At 44.5% G+C, this 11555-nt stretch overlaps 1 protein-coding gene across 1 annotated transcript; it reads left to right on the forward strand.

Moving 5' to 3' along the window:
* Positions 1-382: 382 nt before the first annotated feature.
* On the forward strand, positions 383-4561 carry LOC144175779 (uncharacterized). The gene is made up of 2 exons (XM_077704790.1): positions 383-531; positions 3666-4561. The coding sequence occupies exon 2, from the start codon at positions 3671-3673 to the stop codon at positions 4442-4444; it is 774 nt and encodes a 257-aa protein (XP_077560916.1). The 5' UTR covers positions 383-531; positions 3666-3670; the 3' UTR covers positions 4445-4561.
* The last annotated feature ends 6994 nt before the right edge of the window (positions 4562-11555 follow it).

The raw sequence follows: 11555 nt of genomic DNA on the forward strand, positions 1-11555 counted from the left end.
AGAGAACTGCGGAAAGGAACGCTGTCTCTTCCAAGGGGAAAATTTCTGCAATGAAGCACGACAATTGTCTTGCACCAAGTCGCGACGCAGTTGCTTAATGTCATCTTTTAGACGGAGTAACCGCTAGGACTTGGGGCCACATTATAAATGGCAAGAAAACAGTTATTAAGGCCAAACACGCTTGCCTGAAAATGGCTAGATTTTTCGCGGTCGTTATTGCAGATCATTATTCTTCAGGAAGACAAAGCGACGCGGAAGGGACACGTGGGTGCCGAAAAGGTACTAGCTTCTCGTTCGTTGAAACGCTAATCACCAGAAAAGCGACAGACTATAATCTTACGGTTAGGGGTACGGATGTCCCAACGGTTCGTGTGTCCGGGATGCTTCATTTTTTTGACGTGTCTTCTACGAGCGGCCTTGGCTATTTGTGGTCACCGTAGTCTTGCCACGCGTTGCCGAGTGGGCAGTATAAAGGCAGCTGTATTTCGACGGAACCAGAAGCGCAGCCTTTCGTTGGACTACACAACACAGGTAAGCCCTACACGCTCCCTCTGTCGTCATATGTGGATTGTTGTGCCTTGCAGTTGAAGAACTTATCAAGTATCATCCGAAGCAAGGCATTTTTTGCCGTTTGTCATACGGTTTTCTATGTCCATGGGAGTTTGAAAAAGAGCATTGAGTGCATTAAATAATTTCCGTCTACTAAAAACAAAAACATCGGGATAGTTTCTGTCCGTTTGTCCCACTAGGGTTATTTTTAAACGCCATATTATTACTAGTCATGGTATAATAATTTTATTAGTCCGAGAAACTGTTTATTCCACCGGTCAATGCAAACCAAAAGCCATAAGGAGATCTCAATTGTTTATTATTATTCGGAGGTAACGCGCTGATCACTGCACTTTTAGGAAACATTTGTTTTGTCAAGTAAACCGCGGGGCCAAATTAAAAAATACTGTGCGTAAAGAAAGAGCCATGAGCCGCATGCGCCCCCTAGATGGCCGCAAGCAGACGGCTTCACTCATACCTAGAGGCCGGATTTTTAAGTATTGCAATGCCTGTTTTACGTGCCAAAAATAGGCAGGCAAAACAACGCTTTAGGATTCCAAACTAGTACATAAAGGAACCATAAATTCTTACAGAAACGCAAATAATTACAAACGAACACGTGCGCAACCTCTATCTACTACAGGAAAACAAAAAAATGTTCTTGTTTGTAATGACTCAAAGGCGCCGACAATTGAACAGGGCTGTTGAATTGTCCAACAAAGCTGGTGGACTAATGATGATCTATTGGCTTAATTCATAAAGTACAGTGTTCATGTCCGTCTTCAATGGTCCCTATCACTTGCTCGAGCGTGGCATGTAAAATACCCGAGAGCAGGTAATACTGATTAAAAAGCGCTTGTTGATGTTTGCCTAAACCAACTTAATTACAACGCAACAAAACAAGCAGAGATTATAAATGCAAGAGAAACGACGATTTATAAAAAAATTTACATGCTATTGCATGAGGACCGTTAGGCACAACTGCGGCAATTTTTTTATGTACAATGATATCCTAACTGTTCAGACACGATGTCGCAACACCTAGAAATACACTACCACAAATTTGAAGAGTATTTTTAATAGGTTTTTCGCTGCCTAACATAAATTTTATTCATAAACCGTGCTTTAGAGCCCATCGGCAGTGTGATTTCTAAGGCGTGAGGAAATGCAGCTGCGCAGTGATGTTTCGCCAATGGCTCTTCAGTATAGAAATTATTTGCCAACAAAGACGCGGTCGAAGCTGCGCCGTTGTGTTGAAACTAGAGTTGGACTCTAGTATGCTTCTAGAAGCGGGAATGTGACTGCACATGTTTGAAGAAATATGTTTAGAGAGCGCACGGAACGTATTGTAAGAATAACTGTGAAAATTGTGTTTCGAATTTGGGTTCGAAATTGTGCCTCTTGTTTCTCAGAATGACTGTCGTAATCCACTGCTGCTAGCGGTTGTTTTAAGGTTCCTGTTTTAACTAGAGGAGTAGGTTCTTAAATGTTCGTAAATGTTGTTCCTTTTTCCTCAACTAATGAAAGGGGACGAAAAGTTTGAAGTTTACGCGTAGCATGGTGCCGAAGGTTGAAACGTTTCAGTTAAATACGCCCCTTTAAAGCAATGCAGGCGCTTCCAGGCGTAATACGTATGTTTTCGGTTGTCCAAGCGAAATGAACTAGAGCATCAAATTTAAGTTTGAGTTCACGTAACGTACTAGTTTCGAAGATCCAAAGTGCGCATGCACTTTAGAATCAATTCTGGGGGCGCTCGTTTGTCATTTTGGCAAACACTGCTCGAAGCGCGTGTAATTTTTGCCTTTGTTCTTGGAAGTACTCACTGTGCTAGATAAGTGAAAGTGGTAGGTAATACACGATAGCTTATCACTGTTGTACGGAGAAAGCGTAATGCGTCGCCCAGTTACCACCTTTGTAAAAATACTGATGCTAGAAGTTTCAAACGTCATATGCATGTTTTACGGAACGTGTACTTTGCTTGTCGGGTGCACCGGACAAACTACCCTATGGAAACGTTTCCGACATTGAAAATTATGGGAATACGGAGTTCATATGTGAGGCGTAACAAGAGGTAATAAAAAACCAGGAAAATTTAATGATTTCTCACAGTAACGACGTTTGACACAAATTCTTGTTTTAGTCTCCACAAAGCGAGAAATCAGGCCCTCAATATTTTTTGCATCCAGCGTATACATATCCATACGGACAATCATTTGGGGTTCCTGGCTGTACTATAGAAGGTCAAATGGTGTCAAAGGTTTCAAGGGTATGCTCTGAGTAATTATAATGTGTTCGAGACAAATATGGCCTGTTTTTCGCGTACTTGTGTCATGACAGATAAAAACTACGTATCGCCGTAATTAGATATATACGAAACGTTTCAGGAGAGTGTATGTGGCATCCAGTTTGCTTGCAAAGCGTCGACTGTGTGATGCACGGAAAATGGTTAAGGTGGCGGGTTATTTAAAGGCTTTGACAAAATGTAGTTATGAGTACGACGGAGGTCGTTACTGAGGCGATAAAAGTGCGCTTTCCCTGTGATCTAGAATTTTAAATGGGGCACAAGGTTTACATTTGGTAGAAACGGGGAGGAATGTTCGGGTGTTTTTAGAAGTTTCCCGCCCGTAGGCGTGTGTGTGTTAGTTTGGCCCGTTTGTGACGAAATCTGATGAGGCTGGAGATAAGTACATGCTAGTCGCAGTAACAGCTTCGCCGAAAATTGGGTGTTATTCTTCAGGGTAGTGGGATAGTATCCGCTTAAGGTAATGTGCACGGTGTTTCCTTGAAAGTTTTCTTCGAAGAAAGCCTACATGCCGTAGGTCGCGTACTCTAGGGGCAGAGCGGTACAACTTAGGTTGCAGTGAGCTGTCAGAATCCGTCTTCAGTTCCCATCACCAGCTGCGCTGCGTCATCTTCCCTCTTTACCGCAAGCCACCTTTGCTGCATGCCCTCATGGGCGTGTTGCAACATTCGCCAAATACCTACACGGGGCATAGCAGGTCTTCACTTGCTACATAATCGTGTGTGGCATGCACGGACTACTTATCCCGACGTTTTACGCTGCAATTGTAATGTAGCTCAAATTCGTGGCTCTGGTTCCCTTTTACTCTTTGCAGGTGCCATGGGGTGGAGTTATTGCGTGACCTTGACACTGCTGGGCCTAGTTTCCTTGTGCGGCCGCACATCAGCGCAGTACGGCGGTGGTGGATTTGTTCCTCAGACGGGTGGATTCGTCCCCCAGACGGGAGGATTTGTCCCCCAGGGGGGTGGATTCGGCCCCCAGACGGGTGGATTCGTCCCCCAGGGGGGTGGTTATGGACCTCAGTTGGGTGGATTCGGTCCACAGGCTGGTGGATTCGGCCCCGGGAAGGGTGGATTCGGACCCCAGGCTGGTGGATATGGCCCTGGGCAGGGTGGATTCGGCCCCCAGGTTGGTGGATTTGGCCCGGGAAAGGGTGGATTTGGCCCCCAGGCTGGTGGATTCGGCCCTGGGAAGGGAGGATTTGGTCCCCAGGGTGGAGGATTCGGCCCTCAAGCGGGTGGCTTTGGTCTATCGCAAAGACCCATTGGTGGCTACGGTGGTGGACTTGTGGGGCCCAGCGGACCCGTTGGACCCGTAGCACCCGTTAAACCCGTCGAAGGTGGCTACGGCGATGGCGGCATCAAAGAAGAGAAAATTGGGCCAGTTGGTCCAGTCGGGGGTTACGATGGTGGAGTCGTCAAAGAACAGAAAGTTGGGCCAGTAGGCCCTGTGGGGGACTACGGCGGCGAAGGCATCAAAGAAGAGAAAGTTGGGCCAGTGGGTCCAGTAGGCGGCTACGAGACACCCGTGAAGCCCGTGCCACCCGTGGAGAAGTACCCTCCCCCGCAGCCGATCCCGAACCCTTACGGATGAAAAGGTTCCGCCATATCTTCTGCAATCGAGACGCAGGCTCACCTGGAAAAACTACGCTGAGAACGGATGTTGTTGATCGCATTTTATTACAGAAAATAAACACTAAAATTTTTCCCAGCCATTGCTCAATGCCCCCATCGACAGCCTTGCGATGCCTTGTGCCACCAAGGTCACACCCATTCACAAATTGCAGTCCAGAAGTGAGAAGCATTCCGCCAAAGCCAGATGCGGCCCCCCGACTACATCAAAAGCGCTCAGGATTCAAGAACGAAACAACTCAGACTTCTGATGTCGTGTCGTGTCTTTGTTTCCTATGAACCTTGCATCTGTATAGACGTTGAAGTGTTGTTTTTAATTGGGATGATGAGATTGCTTGCAAGGAACCTTAATTATGGGAGTTGAGGGTACATATGATTGCGCATAATTCAGCTGCTAAGGCGATGGATCACCTGGGGCGAGGTGTTTAATCTGGGTCATTTCAGGACCGGCTGGTCAAATGCTATTGTTTGACAGATTAGTGTAATCTGAAATATCAACAACTTCAGGTCAACGTAATAGGTGGAACCTTTGCAGACCTTGAGGGGAGAGTAACGGGCTGTTTTCAAAACCAAATCAACTCGCTGCCACTTACTAACAGACCTGTAACTATGCACAAGTTCCATTCGCAAATGATTGCTTTCTAACAAATTCATAGGCGATATCACCCAGCTGCAAATTGATAATCGTACGCTAACCAGCTTTATTCCTTTTTTAGGGAAGAAAGTAAGCATTAGTAAGCTCACACTCCCCGATTCGTTATGTGCAGGAAGCTCGCGAATGTTGCGAAGATGGGCATCTGCTCGTCTCAACGACTTTGTCCAAGTGCTGTATCTGAAAGGACAAGAAACACGATCGTCTGTGCATGGCTAGTACAACCGCACCCCTTCGTTGCGTTCGCTAGGGCTTCCGCACAACCAGACCACGTGACTTTCCTACCGATAGCTTTGCCCTTACGCTGTATCACGCTATAATTTTTGTACGCATATTCACCGTTTTCACACAGGACACAAATCTCAATACGCTGGCCTGTGAGCACGCGGATTAATTATCTGTTCAAAAGTTTGTGTAATTACTTCACAGTTGCCGCACGTTTTCATTTCAGTATCGGTGTACTTCAATCTCCGCAGTACTTCAGTGGGAAAGGCATGACATTCGTTATCTCACCTTCTGTTTTGTTTGATTTTTAAAACGAAGCTTTCTTAGTCTCACTGATTGAGGTGACATAACCGAAACGCACTGTAGGGAAGCTAACTTCACACGAGGGGCGAGCACATGATGACGATTATGACACACACAAAAAAACGTACACGTGGAAGCAAACAAAACCTGGGTCCCCCGCGTTATGAAGCTGACGTCTATCTTATCGTGCCATTCTGATATGGTCGTACCAGTCATTTAATACGTGCCGCCTCTTCATTCCAAGAACACCCCACCCTACACCTTGAGTGCATTCTTTCGAAAAGTAGACATGATTAGGCCGCTTTTAAGCTGTGTGGGTACGTGTGTGCGTGTGCGTGCGCTCGTGTGGGAGTGGGTGAGTGGCGTATTTGTGTGTTTGTGCTTGTGTGTTTGTGTGGGTGTGTGCGTGGGTATCTAGTTAACTGTTTAGAAAAAATCCACGAAAACGTGCCATATATATAACATACCGTTCAGAGGGGAGCCTCTATTGCACCCCGATGGCGCGCCCGCCACATCGTGAAGGTAACGCGTGAAGAAAAACAAGGTAGATGCAAAACAACCACCATCTGCATTGCAAAAAAAAAAACGCACTAAAACGAGCGTCTGAAGTGATTCATTGCCGTCTGCGTCACGTTAACGACGAGCGCGAGCGTGACCTTGTTTGAAAACACATTTCCTTTCACTTACCACGATTGGTATGTCGCAAGACGCGGAGGATGAATTTTAGTGCATTAACGAGCGTTGCTTCTGTCCTTATCTTCGGGGCCAACCGTATCTTGTATAGGTTAGTTAACACGCGACTTGAATTACTTGCCACGCTTGCAACGTGACTCCCTTGCACCTTTTTTTTTTGGTTGTCCTTTTTCATTTTATCAGCACCACGCTTGCTCTTCTCAATACCTTACAAACCGTACACGATGCTCCCAACTTGCTTTCGCAGATATATTAATCGCTTCCACGTGGAGTTACAGACGAAACCTTTCGTAATGAAGAGAGAAAAAAGCTTGGCGCAAACGTTTTAACCTTTCATGGCCCCTAGTCTAGAAAAACTGCCGCCTTGCTCGTACCACAGGCTTCTGCCACGAAAACAAGCTTATGCAGCATAGTTATTGCGTGGACGCGCGCACCCCATCAAGGATGCTGGGAGAAAATGGCATTGTGCACGCACACTGGCCATTCATCAGTAGTTTTAGGAGCGTGCCTCCAGAAAACGTGTTTTGGAAGCTATAGGAGTTATTTCAAAGTCGCAAACAAGCTGGTTCATGCATTTTTTCCTTATGTCTCTGCGAGCAGACCATTTCGGAACGACAGCAATTTACATGCACGTGCTCGTGGCTTTGATGACAAAAATATACCAGACCGCGGATTCGTACTACCGTCGGTTTGTTCATTTCATGCCATAGCAGATTTAGGATCAATAAAACATTGATGATATAAGCGAAATTGTTGCGCATGTCTCATCTGAAAATGAGGTGAAATAAAAAAATAAAGCAGGCGACGCGGATTGTATACTATTAACTCAACTGCAACAAAAGACCCTTTTTGAGCATTCGCTGAATGTTCGCTGATAGGGCTTTCTGCAGCCGGCTTTCTCGATACAAGGAAACAGCGCTCTTGTGTAGGCAGCACGCTCCGTACGAAGAAAAGACGGGCCCAGAATATGACAGTTGAAAGATGTTTTGTATAATCATTCCATCTATATCTTAGAACCAACTATCTCAGGTAAACATGTGCTATTTGTTCGACATGGACCAGGCTAAAGCGCACAAAAACATACAAGAAAAAGAAAGGGACATAAGCAAATCTTTCTTCTCCTTGTGCGTGTTTTTGCTGCGCTGTAGTCTTAGTCAAGGTCACCCATCTCGCGCAAACTACAGCCTTATTTGTTCCACAGAAAACGTTTCCTTTGTTGAACACGCGCTTGTCATACCCCAAGGCTTAGCTGTCTGGCATGACAGAATATTGTTTCGGTGCGGCAAGTCCGCATTTCCTAACGGTTTGCTATCTGTGGCTTTTGCCTGAATATCAACAGTTGCATCATTCTGGCGAAGTATAACTTCGAAATTTGAGCCGAGCGTACCTTGTCTTATTGACGTGCTCATGCACAACGCGGGCTCTCATTTACTTACCCCGTGTTTCTCCAGTGATACTGTTACTAAGGTACAATATTCTTCGCGCCCTTTTCAGTTAGCGCAAGAAGCTTTCGGGAATAAAGGTGTAAGTTCTAGTTTAAAACTTTCCCAGGAATTAGTTACTTAATCTAGTGGTACTAACCCAGGGAAAAGCGCTTAGACATTTAGTTACGGCTTCGGAAAGTGTCCTTTTTTGTTTACTTCCATGCCGATAAACTTACAACCGTGAGCTCATAAGTACATACAGCAACTGCGTCAGTTAGACATCTTAAATGAAATCACGTCTGGCGAAATAAACCAAACGTTCATTCTAAAACCGAAAAAAGCTTGAATGGCAGCGTGGATTGCGAGTGTAAAGACGGAGACGCTAAATAGTTATTTTCAGAACCCTTGGGGACTGACTGCACCAAAGGTGGGAATAAAAATTGATGCAAAAAATTACAATCCTTTACTTCATTTTGCGCAACGTAGTTTGTAAGCCATTGTAAAATTTGAAAAAGTACCATGAGAACCTCTACGGCCACGAGGCAGGCTTTCTGAACTTATGAGATAATTCCTGTCTAAGAGTAGTATGTCCATAAAATTCCGGATCGCACAGACACACCCAAACAAGCGAGAGCACTCTTCTAGAATTCAAGGATAAACGTTAAACCATTTATTAAAAATTTCTTACTCAATAATCAAAACTAGCCTGTTTTACCCTTAACAACACCTTCGTTGATCTATTCTTGCCTCCAGGCCTATTTTCGCGTAAAACTATTCCAAGACCCCTTGAGCTTTCCCAGCCTCAACAGCGCTCAACACCAGCAGGCGCTTGTCATTTCGGTCGGAGCTGATCAGAGCTTTCTTCCATAGCTCGTGAAATGAAACGGAGGGATTTCGCGAGTGTAGCGGGGCGTGCGCGCAGCCCCCTACCACATGAAAGAGCGACCCGGTGGCTTCGCAGAAGCGGCATAGGGGGGAATATCTGGTGGGCTTCAATATATGGCATTTAGTGGGATGTGGAAAAGGATAGATCAACAACTTCTTAACCCAATTAAAAAGAAAAACTCAATGTATAACTCTTTTGTGTGAACCCGTGACCCTAAACTGCTCCTAGAATTCAAAAAATATAAAAACAAACTATGAACGCCTCTTCGAGGATATACGTAACGATTCAAAAAAGACTTGGGAAACAGTGAATGTGATAACGGGCTGCAAGAAGACCACGGAGTCGCATGCTGCTCGCTTGAACGGTAGACGGGTAGAATCAGCCGAAATGGCAATCGCAATGAATAGGCACTTCATCAAAGCAGGGGCTTACATTTCGGAGGTCGATGAAAATAAAACTAGCGCTGTACTGGAACAGTCACAACATTCGAACAACATCTTTTTAAGTCCGACAAACGCGAGTGAGGTACCAACGTTTATTCTTAAACTTAAAAACGACGTCGCATCTGGCATCGATGGTATTGCACCACTTCCTGTTGAACCCATCGCTTCTAAAATTAGTGAAGTTTTAGCTTTTATTATTAATTTGACATTATCTACTGGAGTTTTTCCTCAACAATTGAAAGTAGCGCGAGGTAAGCCAATTCACAAAGGTGGTGGCGATGACCAGTTGTCCAATTACAGGTCAATCTCTGTGTTGACTGTCTTTTCAAAAATTTTTGAAGACGTAATACATAATAGACTAACAAACTTTTTCAACACACACAAGGTCATTCCACCGTATCAGTATGGCTTTCAAAAAAAAAGAAGTCAACGCAGGAAGCTCTGATTAATATTAAGACAGTATAATAGAAAATATAGAGGGAAAGAAATTTACACTCGGGTTATTCCTGGACCTACAAAAAGCATTTGACTCTATCAATCATGAAATATTGCTAAGAAAACTAAAAAAATTAGGAATACGCGGAATAGCGGCTGACCTATTAGGGAGCTATTTAAGTAAAAGGGAGCAATTTGTTGAATTTAACGGTATTTCATCGGAGTTATTGGCAATAGAACAGGGTGTACCGCAAGGGTCAAAGCTGGGGCCGTTGTTATTCTTAATATATGTGAATGATATTCCAAACATACCTTCTACACCCAAGATAGCCATGTAAGCAAATGACACGAACGTATTTTTCTCCGCTAGCAGTATAAGAGAACTCCCGTATGAAGTAAATAGCTATTTAGAATTGTTAAAATGGTTGCACGAAAACAACTTACAGCTAAACGAATCGAAGACTACCTATATCATTTTTAGACCAATTAATAAGAACATAGATCAAGGCATTCATATTGAATATCGGGCCAATATGATCAACCAAGACAAAGAACAGATGTTCTTAGGACTATGGTTTCATGAAGAATTATCTTGGCATCCTCATATAGAACACTTAGGCAATGAAATTTCAAAAAAATATTGGCGTTCTCTACAGATCGAGAGACTTAATACCGCTTTGGTTGAAAACACAGCTTTATAACACTCTTGTCTATTCTAGGCTTTGCCACGGGATATTAGCGTGGGGAACAACAAACAAAACAAATTACAAACGGCTGATCGTCTTACAGAAAAGAGTTCTCCGTTTTTTTGCCAATTTTCACGGGCACTATGCCGACTTGAGAACGGGTCCACTATTTGTTCATTATAGTATGCTTAAGGCTGACCAAATTTATTATACGAAGCTTTTACAAGCTATTCACAAAGAAAATCTCCATCGCAGACATAACGACAATAGCAGTATACACCCTCTCAGGTGTGCCAAAATACATACATCGAAATTGCGAACAAACTACGGCCGGCAGTCTTCTCTGTTTCAACGCACCGACATACTCAACAAAGTTGGAGAACACATTGATTTCAAATGCAGTAGAAACATTTAAAACACAGGCGAAAGAATACCTCTAAAATCAGAATATCTGCTTCAATGGCTAGAGCTGTGGATGTCGTCTAGACCTGTTAAATGCGCAGGTTTTGTAAATGTGTCTATCTTGAAAACTCAATCATAGTTGTACTCTGATTGTCCACTTGTATTTTGTTTTAATTTACTCCTTTGTACTCTAATGTACGTTACTGTACCTTTTCCATATTGTTCTGTAATGTCTTGTGCTCTACATGTTGCTTGTATTTTTGTAACTCCCATTGGAATTTCTAGCTTGTTTGATTTTGCCTCATCATTGTACTGTACCAAAGGGGGCTGGGGCCTCTGTCGGGCTTTGTAGCCTTTAGTCCCAGGCAGCCTCCTCGTACTTTTGAGGAAATAAAATCTTTGAAATCTTAGAATCTATTCGTCTGGAGTGCACGGAGCTGCCGTTCCTCCTCTTGCGTTAGGTGTTTATGCGGTGCTGGATAGGTGATACGCCCCAACTTATAGTGCTGTGTTATCTCGTGATACGTGATCAGCGGGGTTGGCCTCTCCTGCTCGCTTCCTGGGGCCCGGCAGGATACCTCTCGGGAAAACAGGTGGGCGGTTTGGTTACCCGGGACGGCAAAGTGGGCGGGTGCACATATGATCACGATGGATCTGTTTGGTGGACGCTGGCAGACGATTTGGTGGGATGTCCGTTGAATTCGCCCGCACGAAAAGTTACGGCACGCTTTTTGCGAATCTGTTATGATTGCGCTGGCTTTAGTTTGCGTTATGGCGAGAGCGATGGCCGCTTCTTCCGTTTGTAAGGGGTCGTATCCAGGCAGGGTTAGGCTGATGATGTGTTTATTGTGCTGGACAACCACGGCTGTCATTGCTCTTATGCCGGGATAGGAAGACGCGTCCGTGTATACTGTGGTGTGTGGA

The sequence above is a fragment of the Haemaphysalis longicornis genome, unplaced genomic scaffold (assembly GCF_048455015.1).
Source record: "Haemaphysalis longicornis isolate Haplotype H1 unplaced genomic scaffold, Haemaphysalis longicornis Haplotype H1 scaffold_3, whole genome shotgun sequence".
NCBI classification, from domain to species: domain Eukaryota; kingdom Metazoa; phylum Arthropoda; class Arachnida; order Ixodida; family Ixodidae; genus Haemaphysalis; species Haemaphysalis longicornis.